Source organism: Lycorma delicatula, chromosome 3 (genome assembly GCF_047948215.1).
Source record: "Lycorma delicatula isolate Av1 chromosome 3, ASM4794821v1, whole genome shotgun sequence".
NCBI classification, from domain to species: domain Eukaryota; kingdom Metazoa; phylum Arthropoda; class Insecta; order Hemiptera; family Fulgoridae; genus Lycorma; species Lycorma delicatula.
The window spans coordinates 134,203,321-134,229,154 of NC_134457.1; the positions used below are offsets into that span (position 1 = coordinate 134,203,321).

Sequence of the window (25,834 nt, forward strand, 5' to 3'; positions counted from 1 at the left end):
TAACTTAAAAATTATTTAAGATATCAAAATAAAATTTTACATGGTTAATAAGGGTGGCAAGTAGAACAAAAAAAATTCATGATATTCTGAGACCATGGGTTTCATTTTAATCTTTAGCTGGATAATTTGAAACAGACTGACGACCCTCCTTCACCTCAAAGGAAAGGCAAATGTGGCCATCACTATTCCAAAAAAAAACCAAACTACTCCACAGAAAAGAAAAACTACATCACTCAGGGATCGGTTATTACTGAGAAAAAGTAAGCTTGATCCAAAATTATCTGCCGTGGACTTAAATTGAGAATTAGCAGCCAGTGGAATAAATTAACACTTCACATCTGTTAGATGCCAACTTCTTGCAGCTGGATGGAATACTCATTGGTCAGCTAAGGCCCTTGTTCATTACTTCCAGTTGATATATTGAAAAGTGATGGATATATCAAGATTTTGAAGGATAGAGTTGTGACAACTTCAAAACAAATCTCCATAAGGCAACAGAGTAAAAAAAAATTTGGCACCATGCCAAAGAAATGGAAAAACTTCTTAAAGAACAAAATATTAAAGTGCTCACATGGCCAGGGAACTCTCCAGACTTAAACCCAATTGAAATTTTCTGGACAATATTCTAAAACGACTCTCAAAAATGAATTGTACTAGAAAGATTGACTTATTAAGATTGACTCAAGATCAAAACATTAATAATATCTGTTTAATTTCATGATGAAGAAGTCAGAAAAATGTGTAGTAGACTTGTTGAATCAGTGCCTAATGATGTATGTTAAATGATTTAGAATAAAGGAGGACATATTATTACACAAAATTCACAAATTGTATAAGTATGATTTTTTTAATCATCTTCAAAAAAAGGGGAGGTTATTAATTCTACTGTGGTTTTTTTAATGTATATAGTTGCCCAATATCTCCACTGTTAGTAAACCGATTTTGATCAATTTTTTTTTAATTTGGTACTTGCAACCTTGTCCAAATGTTTGTTCGCAATAATGAAACCTATAAATTGGGTAGATTATGCGATCTCATCATTTCTGTCACAGCTTTATCATCATGTCTATTTAACAAGTTATTTGGGTCCATATCAGATAAGGCGTTGCCCTCTGAAGTTTTAACTCAACTAAGAGCGACATAAATCTGCCCCTTAGCAAAATTTTTCTTGCTGAGGTCTATCACTGTCCTGCCAAGATGTACCCTGCAGTTTGTGAACAGTTAAAAAACTCAGCTTAATATTAGAAATAGCATTCTGCGCTTTACATCTCTATCCATTTGTCGCTTGGTATATTGTACAAGCTGGTGAAATGGCTATGCAACCATCAACATCTTTCATTCTAAGACCAATAGTCTATCATCAAATTTTATGAGTACAGCTTCTGGTAACTCTCCTTCCTCATATATCAAGTTGTGGTGTTGAGTATGTTGCTCTTGTGTTTTGTTTCACAAACATTTGTGTATTAAACTGACACTATGAGCATGACTCTAAACTTCCTCTCTGTAAGAATTGACTGTTATATGTTCTCATTTGTGAGAGTCTACATTCTTGTTGTTCAGAAGTCTCTGCAGAAATGTTCATGGCACTTCTTTCTCTGTTTTTCCTTAAACGATCATTCCTTTCTTGACAACTTTCCTTTAAACATCACTGTCTCATTTGAGTATTGCATTTAGTAGGCCTACTCATTTTAATTATATATATAATATATTAAATATATTTTATATATATATATATTATATAAATTATATTCATAGTAATAAGTAGTACAAATTCCCACCCCAAAAAACTTTTGCCTTAAACCAACTAAAACCAACACAAGTTAAACAAAAAGAAAACCTATGATCTGTATAATATAAATCCTACTTCAAACAATGCAAAATTGGTAATAGAAGTTTTACTATAATAAAATGAGATCTATGAAAATATAATGCAACAATAAAATGTGACATATAAAAATATGATCTAAGAATACTTTATAGATGCTTAGATACATACATTATTACAAAGTATATTGGCCTTAGTGCAGTATTTCTCAACCTGTGGGGCATGCTGCCTTGGGGTGGGGGGATGGGTGGGTGATAACACTAAATAGGGGGTGTGAGCATATCGAAAAGAAAATATTAAAAAAATTTATTAATTTACTGAAAGGAAAGCAAAATAAAATACATTCTGACATAAGAAATAATAAAATATACATTTATACTGATATAATACACTTATGAGTAGGATTGTATCAGTACTGCACAATGTATTTAATTAACTTGTCAGTACTAAATTAAAAACAAGTTTAATAATTAATTATTAGTGACTCCCTTGGGCCTGTCTCGCAGAATAGTTTTTCAAACGAAGGTTTAATATTAGAATTAGATACTCTGATTTCTTTTTCTGTATTTAGCTAATATCTATATTTTGTTTTCAAAGCAGTTACCACAGAAAATCCGGTTTCTTAAAGATAGTATATTAAAAAAATGGTAATAATATACGAAATGCCCTTATTTTCAGTGCAGAAAACTCATCATCCACCCTTGCCCAAAATTCAAAGAGTGATTTAGTACTAAATTATCTTTTGATTTCACCAATTGCCAAAAAGTCTATGAAGATTTCTTCAGCAGTTGAGAGCCCTTAAGGAGTATTTTGAAATGGATCCTAACCCATTTGTTATCAAGTTATCATCAACAAGAAGATACTTTTTAAAATTCTATGCCAGCATTGTTAAATGATCTTTAATGGTTACAAAAACAGCTTTCACATGTTCTTCAACCTTGTAAGTTTTAACATATTCATCCACATTTGCAAACATTTCTGTGTTTTTTGCTCCACAATTCCAATTTTATACAAAAAGCATTAATTTAATCACTCATATCCAACATAAGTGTATTTGCTCCTTGGAGTTGAAGATTCAAGGTATTTAATTTCTTAAATACGTGGACCAAGCAGCTCAATTCCATCAGAAATTAACCCTCTTGAAACTTCTTGGCTCCCGGTTGGTTTCCCTCCTCAAGAAAAATGGCAATTTCATCTCTTAATTCATAAACACGTTGCAAAAATTTCCTACGTGATAACCATCTTGCCTCGCAATAAAATAGTAACGATTAATCTACTGCACCCATGTCTTTACAAATTGCAGAAAAGATTCCTGATTTTAGAGGTCTCATTTTTATACAATTTACTATGTTTACAACTGTCGTTAGCTAATTATTCAGACTAGGACTCATTTCTTTGGAAGCCAGAGGTTCTCTATCGAACATATAATATATTCAGATATACTGTGGAGATTTTTGTTTCACAAGTGCATGTGTATATTTTGGAATCTTCCAGACACTGAATGAGCACCATCTTCTGACCCAATTTTTCCAGTTTATGTTTGCCTCGTTTATAAAATCATTTAATATAGCAAATAATGCGAGTGCATTTGCTTTCAGTTCTATTTGCTGAAAAGTAGTTCTTCTATTGCTGATGTACCATTACAAAATCAAACATAGGCAATGAAATGAGCATCTTTATTACTTACTATCTGTTGCCTCATGAAGCTGAATTGAAAATAATTTGTCATGCAACTTCCCAAAAAGGTGATGCTTTACATCCTCAGCTATATCATCAATTCAGTGGGCAACAGCATCATTTGATAGAGGTATGGACTGCTGTTGTTTGGCAAAATAATCTCCAAACATAGTTTCTACAATTTCAGTTGAAGCTAGCAAAATAAGCTCTTCACCAATGATGTAAGGTTTTTTTTTACATCTGGCCATTTTATATGAAACTTTTTAAGAGGCAAGTAAAGCTTTTTCATTCACAGTTTTTTTAAAAAAAAAATGATGTTTGCTTTTCATATGATTTTAATTTTAATTCAAAGAATTCTTGGGGTTTGTTAACATACTCACTATGAAGTGATTCCAAATACCGTTTAAGTTTATTAGGTTTTATGCTGTCTGTTATCAAAATTTTTGAGCAAATGAAACAAAGTAGTATTTCTTCTTCCTTTACTCAAGTACTGAAAGGGGCCTTTCTTTACTTCAGTACTAGCAAACCCAAAATTTAAGTATTTAGAATATTTTCTTGGTTTTATTTTCGGAACCACGCTTTCTGTGTACTGTTGATGCTTCACTGTTGTCTAATGCTCGCTTACGCCCACTTAAAAATGTATCCATGATTATGTCTAAATCTACTGCTGTGAATTACAATTAGCAAGCAAATTACAACATACACATTCACAATAGATTCAGTAATGATAGAAGGATCGACTCAACTGAAACTGGCTGGAATTGAATGAGGTGCAATATTTATATATGTTTGTGCAGACAGTCATTCAGACGTTCCAGAATGTTTAAGACAAATTGGAACTTGTCATGAAGCCATGAGAATTTCCACTATGGTGGGCGTAAGACAGAGAGCAATAGAGAGGCATTGATTCTGGTTTTGTCAATGCAGTGGATCAGTGTTGCCAAATATCAATAAATTTACATATTCTTGGTAATTTGTTAGGTTTGTAGTTAAGGTCTTAGCGTAGCTTTTGTATAAAAATACTCAAAATACATTATTGTATACATTGTTATTATATGAGAGAGGGGGTGCGATGAAAATTATGTTTGAAAATTGGGTCACAAGTACTGAAAGGTTGGGAAGATGCTGGCTTAGCAAACTGAAGATGAGATATGATCATGAGTCACTCTCTCTTATTTGTTCTTGAGATCCCATTTTACATGTGGGAATCTCATTTAGCCGCTTAGTGGTTGGTTGATGTACTAACTTTACGTAAGTTTGTGTTTAATTTGTGTTGGCTGGCATCAATTTCAAAAATACTTACAGGTTGTAAATACTTTTTCTTTAGTTAATAAATAAAAATATAATTATTTATTGAAGTCTATTTTTAATTTTTATTTTGTATAAATTATTTTATTTCTAAATAAAGCTACTTTTTATTAAATATCTATGTTCAGATAGATTTGCACGCTACTGTATACTGAAATTAATTTGATAATTTCAAAATATTATAATTTACTGCTGAAATCTGAGTTTCAACATCTTGTTTCATAGCCGAAATTTGTCACCTTATGTATGAAGTATAGGTTAAAATTTCGAGAATGATTGACTGGTGACAAAATGAGTCGAGCAGTTCAGTGAAGGATGCAAGAATGTATGTGATTTGTATAGGAGGTGACTTTCTATGATGATTGATGATTTTGTTCATTCAATCAACTCAAAACTTTGTGAGAACAGATGGTTTACAATCTCATCATACCCTTGTCTTTCCCTGATGTTTCAAGAAACATTCTCAAGAAAATTGTGTTTGACCGTTTGAACTATTGCAGGTTGTACTCCTGTTGGTTATAAAAAATGCTTATAAGAAAAACTAAAAATGATGGCTATAGTATGATTTTTTTGCACAATGTATTGAGAAAAATTATAAGTTCTTAAACCAAATTGTTTCTAGTGTGAGATTTCTGACATGACATTAAAATCAAAATAACTATAATAATTTGTGATAAAAAAACAAATTCAAGCAGTGTCGTCAATCTACAAGATCATATGCATTGTTTTTTTGTGATGGATAAGTTCTGCTTATTGTGAAGTCTTGTTACAAAGTACAATGATAATTGTTGTCTAACTATAAAACCTTGAAGAAATATCATCACATTACAGTTTCTGAAATAAACATGGGATTCTTTCACATGCTTCATGATAATACTAATAATAAAAGTTAAACTTTTGATATATGGTAAAAATGTTTTCAAAATTAAAGATGTTTCGCATAAACCTGGTAAATTCTTAAATTGTTTAAAAAACAAAAACTAAAACTAAAATAATAAGGATGTAAGGGTAAGTGAGCTGTATTTTCAATTGAAATACTGCTACTATTTTCTTCAGTACATTAATTTATCAATAAAAATCAGTATTTATAGCAATATGATCATATTAGCAATTATGAATTAAACGTTTTTTTCTATTTAACATTTTACTCTCATTGTGAAATTAACATACAATGGAATAATAATGGTATGTAGCGATATGTATTTCCTATTGGCAGACCAATCTATTACTAAGTAAATAATTAGACTAAATGCTTCAGAAAGATTTGTCATTAATTCAATTTAAAAAAAAAATTAACATTGATTTTACTGCATTATTTTGACTGAAAATGTGGTTTACTTACCTTTGTTCTTTTTGCTTTTTTTTAACAAATTCTTCAGTATTAAATTGTTCTCAAGAGCTGTAATCAATATTTTTTATTCAGATATGTATTTTTTGTAAACAAAAATGTTTTGAAAACTAACTTTTTAAATTGTTAAAAGAATTCTCTTAGAAAGCATACAATTTCCAGTTTTTGAACAAGCTTTTTAAAATTTTTTAGGTAAAGTAATGTCTAAAGTACATAATCTTGTCTTAATAAATTGCATTCATATTATAAATGTGTTGCATTGTTTAACCTATGAGGCAAATGAAACTTTTCTAATTTTGATCAGAAATGTATCTATGAACCAGTTCCTTGAACTTATGAAGTTGTTTGAGTAGTAATGAATTAGTTTTTAAAAATTACACATGCACCAACTGGTATTACTGGAATGGCATTCCAGTTACGGCAATGGATTTCTGTTATAAATTTTGTGGCTATTAGTGTTTAAGTTTCCTCAATTTTTAAGTTTTTATTTCTTTTTTGTTACTTGTTGGATGTAATTAAAGAATTGTGTACGACTGAAGGTGCGGGATCCTGCAAGAGTTAACTATTAGTATTAGTTTTTTTTAGGTTTTCTGATACTATGTTTTGGTGGTTGAGTTGTTATTTTTTGAAATTAATTAGCATATTGGTCAATATGTTGATGAATTATTTGAATTTTCATTTATTATGAAATTAGGAATTTTCATTTACATTTATATAGGGTGTTTCATTTTAATTGCTCCAGGTGGTTTTCTCGTAAACTACGCACAACGCAAAAAATTACTTAAACAAAAGTTACTCAAATTAGTGAGGAACACCTCATAGTGACCTTGAATTTGACCTTGACAGTTAATTTAAAGTTAATATGATTTTTTAAATGGAATAACGTATCTTTGACCTCACCAATGAAAATAACAGAAAATTTTATGTTAAAATATGTGGTCAAACATATGTCCTTGGAGCTTTTTTGAAGGTCATATGGCTAACCATCAGAGATAGTGTTATATGATAGTGTAAAGTCATTTTTATGCTCTTTCCCAAAGTTTGCGAGATAAATGGCCTGGAATATAAATATTCCAGGAATATTGTATGACCTTAAAAAACTTGTAACTCGTATAACACTACCTCCGTATAATACTTTCACCCATATAACACTATCTCTTATGACCTTAAAAAAAGGCCCAAGGTTGTATGTGTGACCACATATTCCAATGTAAAATTTTCTGCTCTTTTCATTGGTGGGGTTAAAAATGGGTCGTTCCATTTGAAAAAATCATGTTAACCTTGAAATAATAGTCAAGGTCAAATACAAGGCCACCTTGTGGTGTTCTACAATCTGAGTAACTTTTATTAGGTAATTTTTTTGTATATGTGTAGTTTACAAGAAAATCGCCTGGAGTGATTAAAATGAAACACTATATATACACAGGTGTATCATGAAATTCTCCTGGGACTTTCATAACCTATTCTACTTGTGAAAATAATGGAAAAAGTCCATAAAACTTATATCCTAAATTGCTTCTTTGTGAGTTACGGCTAGTAAAAGATTTCTCTCTGATTTCAGCTACCCTGGTGTAATGAGATCATATTGAAATATTTAGGATGTTAACTAAGAGGCAGAAGTAGTGATTTATTATAGGTTTTAACCTGAAAAATCAATTAAAATAGATCCCAGAACTGTATCTGCAGTAGTCTTAGAAAACCAATAAATTGATGTAAACCCTGTTTTTTATATTTGACGTGCATTATCATTGTTAATTGGGTAATAAACACAAACCTTTTAAACAGAACTTGTAGAGAATTTAATTTTGAATAAAATGGTGTAGTAAAACAAAGAAAAGTTAGAAAAATTCAATTATTTTTATTTTTTTTATTTTTTTATTTGGAAACAGTAAATTACTACATTTGTCAGAGAAGTATTTATTTAATGTAAACAAAAACCAAATTATTTTTTGGTGATATGAAAAATTTGTAAAAACAAAATGTAATGTTAAAAATAAAAAAAAATTGAAATTACTCAAAAATTATAAAATAGAAATAAAGAAATAAAAATTACGTAGATTTGAAAAATTATGTTTCAAAGTGAGCAATAAAATAATGACAGTTGATCAACAATGCACAATTCTGTATTAGTGTTTACATCATTCTGTTAGGTACATTAAGTATATCAGGTGTGTGAACTTTGTTGTCATCAGTGAAGGTGTTTTGTGAACTTTAGTTTGAACATGATCTGTTTGTCATTAAATATGAAATACATCTTCTGAATTGAAGGATTCCAGATCCCAAAACAATTAGAGCAAATTTGCAGTCTTTGGGAAACAGGTTCACTCCCTCCCTATATTTGTACCACCTAAGAAAGGTCTGTCCAACACAATGCTGTTGTTGAAATTAATATTGATGCAGTTCAGGGCAGTCCAGGCGTCAATACATGACGTCTTTCTAAAGTGAATTGGAGTTTTGCATTCGATGGTATGGATGACACTTAAATAAAACAAGTTTTATTCTTATCATAAACAGCCGTTTCAACATCTGCACCCTGGAGATGGTAATTTTGGAGTTCTGCAAGTGGTGGAATACAAATCAACAACTCTGCAAGTATGTTTTGTTTATCAGTGAGGCAAATTTCATTGGAGATTGTGTCAACAACTTACATATTGAGCATACATGGGCAGAATTAAAGGCAATTTTCAACATCGATCTAGCATCAATATATGCTGTGGCCTTCTTCACATCAGCTGTTTGGACCGATCGTCAGCTGTTGTACCTGGCTGCTTAAATGCTGAGGTCAACTTGCACTTTCTTCAAGAAGAATTGCTGCAGGTGCTTCTAGATGTTCCTTTAGTGCTGAGACATCTCCCCCATATCTCTTGTCCATTTTCACTCACTTAAATCATCATTTCCCTGAGTAATGGATTAGTCATGGAGGTCCACATTCCTGGCCTGATCCACCAAGATTGCCTAATCTAATGTCTTTTGATTTTTGCATGTGGGGATGGATGAAAAATATATAAAAAATAAAAATGCATTCTCATGAACAATTAATTGTCAGCATTATGGATGTGACTGAGCAACTTAAGGAAAGCCCAGAACAACTAAAAACAGCAACCAAAGCAGTACAGAAGCGAGCCAAGAATTGTGTTGAAAATGGTGGGCTAATTTTTGAAAATGTATTACAAACTGGTACAATACGCGTAATGCACTTTGGTGAGTGTACTGTTTCTTAATAAAATTCAAAATTTTCTTACCTTTCTTTGTTTTATTCAACTTATCTTGTAATAGTTTGTTCAGAATTAAATTTTCTATAAGTTTTGTTAAAATTTTTTATCTGTTTATTAACTAACCATTTAACAAAGTTATTGTATGTCAGACATTAGAAACAGGGTTTTTACCACAGTTTATTGGTATTCAACCCAGATTTCTCAAAAACTTATACAGATAAGATTCTGGAACCTATTTTATTCTACTTTTCTGATTAAAAACAATTAATTATGTCCTAAAAATTTCAGTAAGATTCTATTTCATGGGGTTTGAAATCTGGATGAAATCTTCCACAAGCCATCACTTGCAAACGAAGCATTTTAGGATATATGTTTATATGAATTTTTTCCATTATTTTTACTAGCAGAATAGGTTATGAAAGTCCTGGGAGTATGTTGTGGTACACCTCCTGCGTATTTACTTATTTATCTTTTTTAATAAAACTAAATATTTATAATATTTTGGGTTTTGTAATTATTTGCTTGAAAAATAACTGCGATCATGGTACTTATTTAATTAAAATTTTCAGTTCAGACAATATATAAAAACATTGAATTTCCTCTTAATTTGGAATCCAAAAAAGTCAGTTTTTCTTCATTTTACCCAGTGTGTTGAATTCAGGGCAAAATATCTTGCTAGCCACTGATTCAAAAACAGTATTTCCAGACACAAGTTTTTAGGAATTTTTCTGTTTACTAATGTCACTTTTTCTAAAGTTTGACTAAGGGATTTTGATTCTCCTGAATGCCCTGATTTCTTAAAAAAGATGATTTTGAATGATAATTAGGCAGACAATTTTTCTTGTATGTTAATTTATGCAAGTTCTTAGCATGCTTTTTTTAGTCTGTCATGTAATCTTTAGTTCGTCTATATCTAAAATATAATCCTTTGTTTTAATATATATATATATATATATATATATATATATATATATATATATATATATATATATATATATATATATATTAATTAATTATTTATTTTTTTGTATAATTATTCATCCTTGTTATCATTAAAATTAAACTTCTTTTTTTGTTTAAACAAGCATAATATGTGTATTTTATTTCACTTTTAAACATGAAGGATTTGTATATTCATATTTATTAGGTGTGTTTCAATTAAATAAATTAGATTCAATTCTTTATATTGTTTTTTAGGATGGCTTTACGCCCATTGATCGCATAAAACAAGGAATGAAAGTTGAAGTTCAAGATAGTCTTAATCCTGTACATTTTTGGATTGCAACTGTAAGTTGTTTTTGTTATTTTATTCATCTGTTATTATAATTATTATTTTTTAAAATTAAACATATCATTTATTATCTCACTTAAAAACTGTTATCTAGTTGAATTTCATTTTTTCCTTAGTGAAATTAATCTATAAAATCTATCCTATGCTGTAATTTGTATTTTAACTACTTGATGTGACACTGTATGTAGTATAAAAATAAAAAGAAACTTGTTATTAATTTAAACCTGTAATATAAAAATTTGTTATTTAGTGTACACTGACATATACTGCACATTATACATTATTATATCTAATAGTAAAGAAATAATTTTCTGTCTATTCTCAAAGGATATAAATTTGCCTTTTCCAGACATTCCTCCTTTAAACAATTTTTAACATTTGCTGAAAAGATTGATATATTGAAGCTACTGTAACAATTAAATTTTTTATATATATTGTTTTTCTAAAGTTGATCCTTTAGAGAATCATATTCCTTTGCACTATACAAATTATATTAATCCGATCAACCTAAGTACAGAATTAATAAATAAAATAAAATAGGATGACACCTACCTTATTCAATTATTCATGTAAGAGCGCTTTCACAAGTTAACTCACATCATCAGTTGCTCCACATAACTTTTACAAATCATTCGTATCAAATTACATATCAAAATCACAATTAAAATTAAAAATCATTTTATGCTGTACTTAAGATTTAAAATTTAAAATTGTTAAAAGATCCCTTTCTAAATTAAAATCAAATCAAAAATAAAACTAAAAATTTAAAAATTCAAAAAATTTAAGATTTAAATTAAAATTAAAAATTGCATATGTATAAATATGAAGTCGTTTACTAAAATTAAATTAATAGTTAAAACTAAACTCAATAATAAAAACAAAATAAAATAAATTAATTAAGCAAAATAGAAATCCATGTGGACTAGCTAGCCAAAGTTATGTTACCTGTACAAAGTTGAAGTATTATGAATAATTAACGTCTAAAGAAGTGCTGCTACCTTCAGCGGCTTTTATGATTGTCATCCTCATACCCTGCATGTTGGTTGATCAAATTAAATTTACTTTTATATTTATATATATAAATCTTTCTTTTTTACTGACTACAAAAGGCACTCATTATTTTGACTTGTATCTCTGTTTTGTTATCAAGTGTTCTTTTTTATTAATGATGTAAGATTACAGAAACATTTAATCATGTTATTTGTGCCGATTTATTACTGTATTAAAAATAAAATTCTGACTAATATGATGTTAAATCATGTACTAGTTTGTATATACTGTATTATATTTAAGTATATCTCCTCATTTTTAGTCAGTATTGCTTAATAGGCCCAGCCATTTAATAATATGATACCAGTCCTGAAGTGGTCTGATTATCCAGAACCAGTGTGTAATGTATTACATAGGTAATGCAAAATATTTTTTGTTGTTGATTACTGAATAGTTTTCATATAAAATCATGTAAAATAACAATTATTTAATCTATAATTTATTTTGTTTGTGTTATTTTTAACAAGTTTGCTGGTACACAGTTTTCAGTATATGTATTCTTGTACTGAATTTTTTTAAATATTTTTATATTAAGTGACCTATAATGTGGCATATTCATTTTTTATGAAAAAATCTATTTTTTTTTAATTTATTGTGCAGGCCTGTGCCTGGTACAGGAAGTATTTACATTTTGAGAGGTACATAACATATAAAAATACATTTGTTTTTGCTGTTTTGATTAATCTGTTTTCATAAAAAAAAAAATCAGCTTTTCACTTCAAATTTGTCCATTCACTGTTATGAACCGTATAAATATACATACAGTGATCTTTTACATTTTTTTTTTTTATAAAAACTGTACGAGAGACATGATTAACTATACTCATCTTAATTTATTAAATTGTTGGATCTAGTAACATACATTTGCAATGTGGTACTTATACACGTTCTGATGATAAATTCTTAATGTTCATAATTTGTTGTGATGAAAAGTGAACTCATGTTTAATTTAAAGTGTTACTGTTATTGTATTTACTATAAAAAACTTTATTTTAACATTTTCAAAGGCAAGCTTTTTCACTAGAAGTAGCCTATTCAAGATATCAATAGTCAAATTACTATGATAATGATAATAAATATTACCAGTTCTAATTCTGCAGGAGTGAATAGTTAACAAGAGACAACCTTTACTGTTATTTTTTCTCTCCTTTCCAGTAAATGTTATTAAACAAAATAGAAAGGTAGAATATATGTTATTTCATAGCTGTGTTAAAGCTTTTATTGTAACATTTGGAACAGGCTCCCACTCCTAAGATCACTTTCTGAACAGTAAATGTTTTGTTGTAAGGTATCTTGTGGTATTTCATTAAAAAATTCACTAAATCTATCATTCCAAATATCTTTAAAAAAAAGTTAGGAATAACTGAAAGCTTTTCATTCTCTGGTAATAATTAAATTAGTAATGCTTAAATTAATTAATTTATAAGCATTTATAAACCATGCCTTATAAAACTGCTGTCTGTAGGAATTATTTATTTAACCTGCTGTTAACAAATTTACTTAACAGAAATGTTTAAACACTGTTAAGTTTTATCCTGGGTATTAAATATTTCATTTTATGTTGATATATATGCTGCACTGACTGTAAAGTGTGTGTTATTTTTTGACTGTATACTTTGATTTTGTTTCTTGTTATGAAAAATGTTACAATTTTACATGTATAAACTTTTCTAACATTCTTTTTTTATTTTTTTCCATACTATATCTGATTTGGTGTTAAAATATCTGTTTTAATACTTAATATTGTATCCCATTATATTTAAAATATATATATGCATGCACTTGGGTAAGCTTCTTGAAAATCATTGGATATTGTGCTTTAGTTTGTAGATAACTGTTTTTTAATTTATAATTTTTAGATTATTGAGAGTGTGGGTGGTCGGCTATTATTACGTTATGATTCACCAGATTCCACGTCAGATAGAGATTTTTGGTTATTTTATTTATCACATCGTATATTCCCTATTGGATCAGTTGAGAGCAAAAGTAAGTTTCACTTAACTCTTTTAATTCATTTTATTCAATATAGTGTTATGATCTCAAATTTTCTTCTACAAGGTGTGGCTAATAAATAATGAAACTAATGGTGTAAAATATAGTTTATTTTAAATTTATACATATTTAGTTATTATCCCTTTCAATATACAACCCTCCTCTATCCCTACAATACTGCATGCAAATTTTCCATTGTTCGAAATAGTGCGGGAAGTCTTCTTCTTCATCTTGGTATCTGGTGTTTGATTTAGACGTGCATCCATCTCATAGAGGGATTTGTAAAGTGATAAAATTTTTGTTCTACAAGGCATGTTATGATGAAGTGGCAACAATTGATGGTGTAAGTATCTTGTATCAAGCAAGGGTTCACCCAGGTAGGGCTCGCCCCATTTCTGCTTTGACTCTTTTCAGAGGCTCTAATCAATGTTTTTGTAATTACTTGCACTTGCGTAAATGGTCACATTTATGGACTTGCCTGACGAAGTAGAAGTTATCAACGAGTAAGTAGATTAAGGTTAGCTTATTTTATTTCCTTAGGGAAGCATTGGTGAAAATGTTGATTGTAGAGTTTGGAGAGTCTCAAGGGAAAACTCAAGTGGGTTAGAAATGAAGAGGTTGTCGGTAGGGGGTGTGAAGGATGTTTCTGTCTTCTCCTCTGATGATGAAAGCCGAGCTAGGCAGGTACATCCACCCAGGTACCAAAAAGTTAAACCCACCGGGTTGGTCTAGTGGTGAATGCGTCTTCCCAAATCAGCTGATTTGGAAGTTGAGAGTTCCAGTGTTCAAGTCCTAGTAAAGCCAGCTATTTTTACACGGATTTGAATACTAGATCGTGGATACCGGTGTTCTTTGGTGGTTGGGTTTCAATTAACCACACATCTCAGGTATGGTCGAACTGAGAATGTACAAGACTACTTCATTTACACTCATACATATCATCCTCATTCATCCTCTGAAGTATTATCTAAACGGTAGTTACCGGAGGCTAAACAGGAAAAAGAAAAAAAAAAGGTGCCAAAAAGTTGTCTGATTAGTGATTTCGTTAAAGCTGGGGACAGGGCTGGTAGTTCTGTCACTCTTGTAGCACATTGAGGAACAATGTGAGCAGTTATGGGGTTTTCTTCAAGGCCTTTGAAGTACTTCTGCAGTGGTTCACATCCCGAGGCTTAATAAGTTTAAGGCAATGTTCTCTGCTTTGGCAAAAGGGCTAGAGGCGCTTGTTTCTGAGCCAGTTTTCAGGAGGTTGGAGTTAAAGAGGGAGTTTCCATCCTGGTATCAGCTTCTGTGTCTATTAGGGCAGAGTAGAAACGCAATGCTGAGGTGCTTAAAGGTGAGCAGAAGGTAGCTTAGTCTGGAAGCAGCCAGGAGTCATCTTCTTAAACAGGAAGAAGGGCTCCACAAAAATAATTAAAGAAATTAGAGAGAAATTTTGGACTGCTCTTCAGGGCAAGAGGGTAAATTTGAAAATGAGGAACAAAAAGGGTACTAGGTTTGTCATAATGGAGGACAATGACACAGTTAATCATTTCAAAATGTGTCATTAATAAAAAGTTGGAAGTCGAGGTGGATCAGAAATGTAAAACGATGCCTCGAGTCATTGTTTATGATATAAAACATCAGTCTAAGGAGGAGGTTGTATCTCTCATGCGGGAGCAAAACACTAACTTGAATGAGGTGACATTCAAGTATGATTGCAGGTTTTTGTTCAATACTGGTTGACATGATGCCCAAAGATAACATGATGTATTCAGAGTTGCGCCTACTTTGTTTAACAAGTTGTTGCTGTGGGTAGGTTGTTTGTGGATTTCTCTTCTTGTAGACTCGAGGAGTACATTGATGTTCAGAGATGTTTTAAGTATTGTAAATTTAGTAAAATTCTGTAGATATGCTTCACTCTGTACACATTGTAGTGAGAGGGTCACAAGTGTAAAGAGTGTCTTAAAAAGAGTGAGGTTCCTACTTATGTAAATTGCAGAAGGAAGGGGATTGCAAGCACTCGGTTAATGGTAAGGGCTGTGGTTGTTATTTGAGAGCTGTTAAGATGTATTTTAATTCATTTCATGCTTATGTTTGGACAGATAAATTCTCAAGGTGTTCAACATTGCTCCTTTTTTCCTGTTTAGCTTGCGGGAACTACCATCAGGTATTACTAAAGAGGATGAATGAGGATGATATGTATGAGTGTAAGTGAAGTATAGTCTTGTTCAGTATTGGGTCAACCGTTGCTGACATGTTGCTGACAATTGAAACCCAACCACGAAAGAACACCGGTATTCACGATCTAGTATTCAAATCCGTATAAAAATAACTGTCTTTAGTAGGTCTTGAACACTGGAACTCTTGACTTTCAAATCAGCTGATTTGCAAAGAGGCATTCACCACTAGATCAACCCATTGGGTTAGGTGCTTACATTGCTCAGATCAAGTTAGGTGAAACTGTCCAAAGGAGGCCCCTATATATAATTCTGCAACATCCATATATGGTACAGGGCGATCTGCCAAGTTTTAATAGTTCAATATGTCCACTGTTCTATGTAGGAGGACATTGAATTGTGTTTTTTGAGGCAAGTTTCTGATACTCATCATGCCGCTATTAAACTTGTTATTAATGGTCTTGATTTCTGTGTTGTTAAGTTCATATTTTCAGTATAGAGATCCCACTGAGGAATATTTAGAAAAGTGGGATAGCCTGTTCTGTCGGAATTTGTGTTGATACTTTGACTAGAATTTTTAATAGGCTGCTCTATGCTGGCTATTATCTTGTTTGCTGGAAAAAAGGTGTTCAAAAATTGTTGTTTAAAGGTGGTGACAAGGCCCCTACTGTGGGTTCCTGTAATAGGCCTTTAACGCTAATACTCACCAGTTATTGGAAAGGTTTTTGAGAAGGTTTTGTATCTTTGTATTACTGATAGTTTAAATTCTGGAAAGTTGTTGACAGATGATGAGTATGGATTTTGTCCAGACAGGGGTATGGAAGATGCTATTCTTAAGGTTATGAACATTGTTTTTTTCTAGTGAGTATGTCTTAGGTAACTTTTTGGATATATCAGGGGCTTTTAATAATTTGTGGTGGCCCTCTGCCCTATTTCAGTTGTAGAGGCATGATTGTTAGCAGAATGAGATAAATGTGTTATATAGTTATTTCAGTCATTGAAAGATTGTTCTTCAAGATGGCATCTCAGAATTTGAGATGGCTCTTGGTTGTTGAATTTGATTCTTCGATGCAATTGAGGTTATCCAGTGGATGCCACGTCATCGTATATGTGGATGATGGGCTTTTGCTGGTTAAAAAAGATTTGAGGAATGAGATTGAATTCAGCCCAGGCTTGCAAGATACTCCAGAGTATGGAGTTTACAGTATGGAGTGTGAAGTTTGCAACTTAAGATAGTGTTTAGCCCAGCGAAAACAACAATGGTGTTGCCCAAGGGCAGCTACCTGTGGCAGGTCATCGAATTAGATATGCCCTGCTACAGAAGTATCTAGGTATTATCCTTGATGAGAATCTTTGATTCAAGTAGCACTTTCAATATGCCGCCAAAATGGTTTTGTTTTGCTTTCTTTGTTGTTTGGAAAGCAGTTCATTGTGATCGGCAGCTTAATTTCAGAACCATACGTGATCTATATAAGGGTGTATTTGAAGTTATAATGCTGATTACTACCACTGCCTGGGCTTATCGAATGAGATGCAAATGTTTTAGAAATATTTTGTTGAGAGCCCAGTGTCTCCTATTGTTATCTGTGATTGGTGGCTGTAGGACTGTCTCTTGAGAGGCGATCCTTGTTATTTCTTGTGTTAAGCCTGTTGATATTCTTGTGACTGAGCGCCAATTATATGATGATACCAAGAAGGTAGACTAACTTATCTCTGGGCACATAAGAGAAATAGATGACCAAAATTTCCATTTATGGTAGGTCTGGTGGACTGAATCACGTGATTACTGTTACATCCATGGTATTTTTCCTGTCATGAGAAGTGTGCAGGTAGTTATGTGGATTTCCACAAATCAGCATATTACATAGTTTTTTCTGAACATAGTGCTTTTTGAGATAGGTTGGCCAGATTTGTTTGATTAATTTAGGTTTTTCTCCAGAGTCTACAGCCATTGATGATGTTCACCATGTCTTATATGTCTGCCCCAGATACGAAGCTGAACATACCAAAATAGTTAGAGAGATTGCAAGGATCACTTCTGGTTTTGATCTACAAGTTAATTGGAAAACGGAAAGGGACTGTAACATAATTGCTACTTCCTTAGATTCTTAGTCATGTGTTGGATGGTGGAAATTTGATGCTGTTATAGAAGTATAGATAGAATAGCAACCTGGGTGGCTAGGGGCCCGCCTGGGTGCTTAGTTCGCTTTGCCAAGAGGTGTTTTGGGATCATCAAGTCCTGGTTAGCTAAGATATTTGCTGTTAGAATGAGAATGGATGTGTGGAAAACTCTGTGATGGAGCTGTGGTGTGGGAGGGTGTAGGCATTGATCTTACTTCCTAAAGTGGACCAGAACAGAAAGAGATAGAGTATAGTTTTCATTAGAGGCTTATTAAATTTGTGAATTTGTTTCTTGATTTTTAAGTAAAACAAGAGGACTTTAAGTAAATTGAATTGTAGAACAAAATTGTCGTTGCGACCATCACTTGTTTTGCTGGTATGTGGATAGTATTTTTGGTTGAGTCTGAGTGCATAGTTTAATTGATATTAGATTTATGAATAGTTTTTGTGTGAAACCTTTGGTGTTGGAGGAAAAGGCACGAGGATCACACTTCTGAAAATCAGTTAATTTAATTGTTGAGGGTTATAAATTATGGTAGGTGGTCATGAGAAGAGGCCATACAAAGGCGATAGTAAGTTGTCTAAATACACTGATGGAAGTATTTGCTGAGGCATTTGCATCAGTGGTATCCTGATAGAGGCCAAAATAATGACTGCGTTATGTTATCAGGTTTAGAGTGAGCCTTATCTGAATTCAGGGCTATGAACAGAGAAGGAGGTGTGGCGACCGGGATTCTCGCAAGGCAGGTGTCATTACTTATGGGGGTCAGGATGTAGTGAATTATTTTTATCAATATTTCTTTTAACTAGTGTTTTTAATTATTTTTGTTCGATTTGTATAAAAGTTCAAATTACTGACCAAACAGAAGGTCACCTCTTCAGACCTGATTGAATTAAAAATCCCTGTTAGGATCTCTTCAGCTGAGGTGATATACATTCATGATTTTCTCAGTGAAATTTATTTTTACTTACCTCTTTTAAAACATTAATTGTTTTTAATATCAGGACTATTTGAATTTATTATCTCTGATCTGAATTCAATTTATGTAAGCTATTCTTCTTTGCCCTTGGTTGTTTTACATTTACTGAATATTTTCTGTTACTATATTTTAAAAAGCTTGATTAATTCTGTCAATCTTTAAAAAAAAAAATATTTTTATTGATGTAACAGGTCATCATCAATACAGTCAGAATTTATTTTCATTTCATTATAATCTACTTTATTTTTGTTCAAGCATGTAATATATCATCTTTATTATTACAACTTTTTTTCATCAAATAAAAATATTTATTTGGATCAGGTTGTTGAAAACATAACAATTATATTCAAAATTTTCAATATTAAAAAAAAAATTATTTTATTTTACGATTTTTCTGCCTGAAAATTGTTTGAGCTAGTGACATGGTGTATTGTTATTGTCAGACTATTCTGAAGATGTTGATGTTTTATAGTTGTTTAGATTGTAATAATTTTATTTAGAAATTTGAAGAAATAAAATGGTTGGTTTTCACTTTTATGTTTTGATAAATTGTTAAATAGGTAGTAGGTGGAAATTTAAAAAACCTTCTTGCTTCATTGATTCAAGGCATAGTGATAGTGAGTGGGAGGCTGTATTAGAAATGGCAAAAGAAGAAGTTCGTCGTCTGCCATCATTAGATGTATTTCAGGTATATATAGATATAATGAATGTATTATTTATATGTAAATAATTGTGTTTTGATATCTGAAATATTTTTTAATAGACTTGAGATTTTCCCCAGTTATTGATATTCTGCTTACAGCAAGGGTGTAAAGCTGACTGGCTTCATAGCTATTGTCTTAAACTTCTCTATAAAAGTGAATAAAATTTCCAGTATTAAACAAAAGAAAATAGAAAATCATTAGCTTGTGACCCTGTGGTTTTTTTTTATTGCTATAGCGACATTGCTAATCATATTTAATATTGTTAGTGGTTAAAAATTACAATGTAGTGGTTTATGATCATACCAGTCAATTCCACTTTGAAATAAAAAATAGTACTTGGAAGTAAAAATAGATATTAAAAAAAAATGTTTATTAATTTATATAATACACTTTGAAGTAAAAGATAAATAGAAAATTACATAAATGGTATTTTAAAAGTTCCTGATTGGCATGTACAAAGTCAAAGAAATGGAATTAGAATGTGTTAACGTATTAATAAAAATTCAAAATTGTTAAAATTTGTTTTAAGAGTCCTGTAAACAATGTTTTTATTTTATTCTTTTTGCTTGACAATATCACCACATAAGTGTGGAGCTTGTGTGTGGGATATGAAAATGGAATTTTTCCTATAGACATATGGTTTCTTCTTTTCCATTTTTTCAGTAAAAACTAAAAATTAATATTTGAAGAAACATAACAATCTTTTTTAAAGAATTTCTAGTTTAGGTTACATTTTCAAATAGATATTAAGATTTATGATCTCACTGAATTTTAAAACTTGTATTGTTTTCATAAACATTTTGACTAAAAGTGTATTATATTTAAACAATCTTAACTCTTTTGCATGAACAATAATGTTATGAAACATATGAAAATCAAACAAAGCAGAAACAACCATAAAGTGATTGTTTGTGGTCAACCATTTTTAAAAAAAATGACAACCATTTTTTTTCAAATGTAGTTTATTAGTAAATATAAATATATATATTTAATATCAAGTGTACTTAAACCACCAAAACACAGTAAAAAGACAAGTTATATCATGAATCAATTTTCGTGGGATCCAACATCTTTAGTTGGTATCTAATCCTGTAATTACATTAAACCAATTGTGTTTTAAAAGTTAGAAATTGCCAAAATTGTTACTGTTTATAATCTTGAATTTTATATGGACAGACAAGCCATTCCACTGCCTAATATTGGAATGTTGTAATATTATGTTTAAATATTACATCATTCTATTAACATTTATTTCAATTGCATGTTTTAACTATTTCAATTGATCATTGATTCTGTAAATCAATTTTTTCCCAAAAATTAATTTAATAAATAGATTATGGAAATACATATATTTTAAATAAATATATTTGTGTATACAGAGTGTATCACAAAGATCTTCCAGGACCTTTAATAACCTATTCTACTCGTTAAAATAATGGAAAAAGTTCATATAAACATATGTCCTAAAATGCTTCGATGCTAGTTACAGCTAGTGAAAGATTTCGCGTGGATTTCAGCTACCCAGGTGAAATGAGTTGTACTGAAATTTTTAGCATGTTAATTAAGGGGCCAACTATCTATTTCTTATTATGGTTATTGACCTGAAAAATTAAATAAAATAGGCCAGAACTGTATATGCAGTAGTTTTTTTTTAGAAATCTGGGGTAAAAACCAATAAATTGGGTTAAAACCCTGTGTTTTTTATGTTTGATGTATAGTGACTTTGTTAAATGGGTAATAAACACATACAACTTTTAAACAAAATTTTCCAGAGAATTTAATTCTCAACAAAATGATGTAATAAAACAAAGAAAAGTTAGAAAAACATTACAGTACATTACTTGTCAGAAAACTACTTATTTAATGTAAACAAAAACCAATTTTTTTGGTGATGTGAAGACTTTGTACAAATAAAATTTACTGTTAAAAAAATTAAAAGAAAAACTGGAAATTACATAACATTTGTAAAATGTTATATAATGTTATATTGTAAAAAATTATAGCTAATATTATTTTTATTAATAACAGAAATAAAATAACTTATTTGAAAAATTATTATTTCAAAGTTGGCAGTAGAGTAACAGCTGATAAACAATGCATAATACTGGTATTAGTGTTTAAATCATTCTGTAAGTTACATTAGATGTATTGGGTACTGTGAACGCCCTGTGATTAGTAAAGGTTTTCTGTGAATGTTAGTTTGAACATGATTGGTTTGCCTTGCAGTTCAGTGCAGTCCTTAAGCTGTAATAAATCACCAATTCTGCCTCTTAATTAACATCTAGAAATAATAAAATGTAGATTGGGGGTTTAAAAAATGAAGAAAAGGTGTCAGATGAATCAATGAAATTTAGAGAAGTTTGAGGAAGAGGAGGTAAAGAAGATTTTTTGGGGAGGACATCACATGAGGTCTGAGTAAAAAAGATAAGGTAGAAAATATAGAAGAAGAATGGGAGAATGTTAACAATGAAATTCCGAAATCAGCAGAAGTGAACTTAGGCGGAACAAAGAGAACTGATAGAAAACCTTGGATATCAGAGGATATATTGCAGTTGATGCGGGAGTGTTGAAAGTATAAGAATACTAGTGATAAAGAAGTGAAAAGGACTTATCAGCAATTAAAAATACCATAAACAGGAAGTGAAAATTAGTGAAACAAGAGTGAATTAAAGAAATGTGTTCAGAAGTGGAAAGAGAAATGATCACTGGTAAAATAGATGGAGCATACAGGAAAATTGAGGAGAATTTTGTGGTACATAAATTAAAATCTAATAATGTCTTAAATAAAGATGGTACACTGATTTATAATAAGAAAGAAAAGGTTTATTGATGGGTGGAATATATTGAAGAGTTATACCGCAGGAAATGAATTAGAAACTGGTGTCGTAGATGAAGAAGAAGAAGAAGTTGAAGAGGATGAAAAGGGAGATACAATACTGGTATCTGAATTTAATACAGCATTGAAGGATTTCAATGGGAGAAAGGCCTCTGGAATAATTACTGCCTCTGCAGTAATTAAAGGAATTAAAGGCCTCTGCAGAATTACTGCTCAGTGCAGGTGAGGAAGCGATAGACTATACAAACTGGTATGTAGTAGTTAGGAAAAAGTTCCATCACACTTCAAAGAGAGTGTTATTATCATAATACCCAAGAAAGCAGGAGCAGATAAATGTAAATAATACAAAACAAATAGCTTAACTATTCATGCATCCAAAATTATAACTAGAATTTGTTCAGAAGAATTGAGAGGAGAGTAGATGTGTTGGGAGAAGGCCAATTTGGTTTCAGGAAAAGTATAGGGATAAAGGAAGCAATTTCAGTGCTCAGATTAATAGTAGAAGGAAGATTAAAAAAAACAAACCAACATACATTGCATTTATAGACTTAGAAAAGGCGTTTGATAATGTAAACTGAAATAAAATGTTCAACATTTTTAAAAATTTAGGGTTCAAGTATAGAGATAGAAGAACAATTGCTAACATTTACAGGAACCAAACTGCAACACTAATAATTGAAGAGCATAAGAAAGAATACTTAATAAAAACGGGAGTCTAACAAGGATGTTCCCTATTCCGTTTACTTTTTAATATTTACATGGAACTAGCAGTTAATGACGTTAAAGAACAATTTAGATCCGGAGTAACAGTGCAAGGTGAAAAAATAAATATGCTACCATTTACTGATACAGTAATTCTAGCTGAGAGTAAAAAAGATTTAGAAGAAACAATGAATGGCATGGTGCTCAAGAAATTATGAGAGTAATGAAATGTAGTAGAAATAAAGTAGGTGGACTGCTGAATGTAGAAATAGAATGAGAGAAGATTATGGAGGTAGAATAGCTCAGGTGAAACGAGCTTTCAGCCAGAAATATCATTTTTTACATCAAAAATTAATTTAAACGTCAGGAAAACATTTTTGAAAGTATATGTTTGGAGCATAGCTTTACATGGAAGTGAAACTTGGATGATCGGAGTACCTGGGAAGAAAAGATTAGAAGTTTTTGAAATTTAGTGCTATAGGAAAATGTTAAAAAACAGATGGGTGGATAAAGTGACAAATTAAGAGGTTTTGCAAGAAATTGATGAAGAAAGAAGCATTTGGAAGAATGTAGCTAAACGAAGAGAAAGATTTATAGGCCACATCTTATGGCATCCTGGAATAGTCATGTTGTTATTGGAAGGACAGGTAGATGGGAAAAATTGTGCAGCCAGGCAATTTTTGGAATATGTAAAATAAATTGCTATGAATGTAGGATGTAAGGAGTATACTGAAATGAAACGACTGGCTCTAGATAGGGAATCTTGGAGGGCTGCATCAAACCAGTCAAGTGAGTGAAGACAAAAATAAATTTCAGTATGACCCATTTCACCGTGATAGCTAAATCTGAGTGAAGGGTTTCACTAGCCATAACTCGCACATGAAGCATTTTAGGACATTGTTTATGTGAATCTTTTCTGTTATTTTCATGAGTAGAATAGCTTATGAAGGTTTCTTGAGAACTTCGTGATACATTCTGTATATCTCATATATATATATATATATAAAATATTTTTCTAAAATCGATCCTTTCTAAACCAGATTTGATGAACACTTTAGATATTATAAAAGTAAAAAATTGGGTTTCTTTAATGTTTCTGATCATCTTATTAATTAATAATAAACATTCAATATCCGATATTCATATAAATTTAGAAATACTGGAAATTAAGAAATATAATATTAATTCAAGTAATAGGGTTTTTGAAATTTTAGAAAGATTTTATTTATATAAAATATAAAAGTAAATTTAATTTGATCAGTCTACATACAGAGTATGATGAGGATGGCACAATCATAAAAGCTGCTGTAGATATAAGCACTTCTTTAGACATTTATAATATATAGTATTTCACATAGTAGTCCACATGGATTTCTATTTTGTTTTTATTATTAATTTTAATTTTGACTTTTTAATTTAATTTTATTAAATGACCTAATATTTTTTTTTATATATATGCATTTTATAATTTTAATTTAAATTTTTAAAAAAAATTTAAATATAAAAATTTTTAATTTTAATTTCTGTTTTGATTTTAATTTGGTAAAGGATCTTTTAACAATTTTAAATTTTAAATCTTATGTGTAGTATAGGATTTTTAATTTCAATTTTAACGTGTAATTTGGTACGAATGATTTGAAAAATTATTTAGAGCAACTGATGATATGAGGGTCTCACAAAAGTGCTCTTGCTTGAATTATGGAATAAGGTGTAAGGTGTCATCCTAATTTATTTTATTTTATTATTTTGTATATAGGTTGATCAGATTAATATACGAGGGTAAGTCAATAATTATCCGCAATGTAGTTATAAATTTTTTGCAATACAAATAGGAAACCCACATATACATCATTTTTCAACATAGTCTCATTGCATTTCAACGCACTTGGTCTATTGTTGCACAAGCTTCCTGATGCCCTCATAAAAGAAGGTTTTTGGTTGAGCTGCGAGCCAGGAATACACCGCTTCTTTCACTGTTTCGTCCGAGGTAAATCGATGGACCCTTAATGCCTCTTTGAGTGGACCAAACAAGTGGTAGTCAGAAGGGGCAAGATCAGAACTATACGGAGAATGAGCCAGTACTTCAAAGTTGAGTTTCTAGAGCGTTTCAGCAGTGTGGGCAGCAGTATGTGGATGGACATTGTCGTGCAGCAATATTAACAACTTTCAACAGCAGTCCTCGACGTTTGCTTCGAATTGCAGACTTCAGCTTGGCAGTAAGCATATCATTGTAACACGCACTGTTTATTGTCATGCCCCTTTCCTCATAATGTTCCATTACTGGGCCTTGTGAGTCCCAAAAAACCGTAAGCATCAGTTTTCCTGCGAAAGGTTGCGTCTTGAATTTTTTTTTGCAGGGCATATTTGGATGTTTCCACTCCATACTCTGCCATTTACTCTCCAGTCGTAATGGCGGATCCATGTTTCGTCACCAGTGATGATTCTGTCTAAGAAGATGTCCTGTTTGTTACCATAGCGATCCAAATGTTTTGGCAGATATCCAAGCGCATTTGTTTATGCAGCTGTATGAATTGTTTTGGGACGCATCTTGCACAGACTTTATGAAACCCAAGTCTGTTGTGGATGATTTCGTAGGCAGAACCGTGACTAATCTGCAAACTATGCGCCA

General features: G+C 31.0%; 1 protein-coding gene across 3 annotated transcripts in view; it reads left to right on the forward strand.

Moving 5' to 3' along the window:
• LOC142322027 (scm-like with four MBT domains protein 2) overlaps window positions 1–25,834 on the forward strand; it is a 108,717-nt gene that overhangs the window by 50,211 nt on the left and 32,672 nt on the right. For all 3 annotated transcript variants that reach the window (XR_012755766.1, XM_075360625.1, XM_075360627.1), the window contains 3 exons: window positions 10,571–10,660; window positions 13,574–13,700; window positions 19,524–19,651. Coding sequence is in view for 2 of the 3 variants with exons in the window: in XM_075360625.1 (XP_075216740.1) it covers window positions 10,571–10,660; window positions 13,574–13,700; window positions 19,524–19,651 (345 nt within the window). In the remaining variant the exon portion in view is untranslated. The remainder of the gene's footprint in view (window positions 1–10,570; window positions 10,661–13,573; window positions 13,701–19,523; window positions 19,652–25,834) is intronic.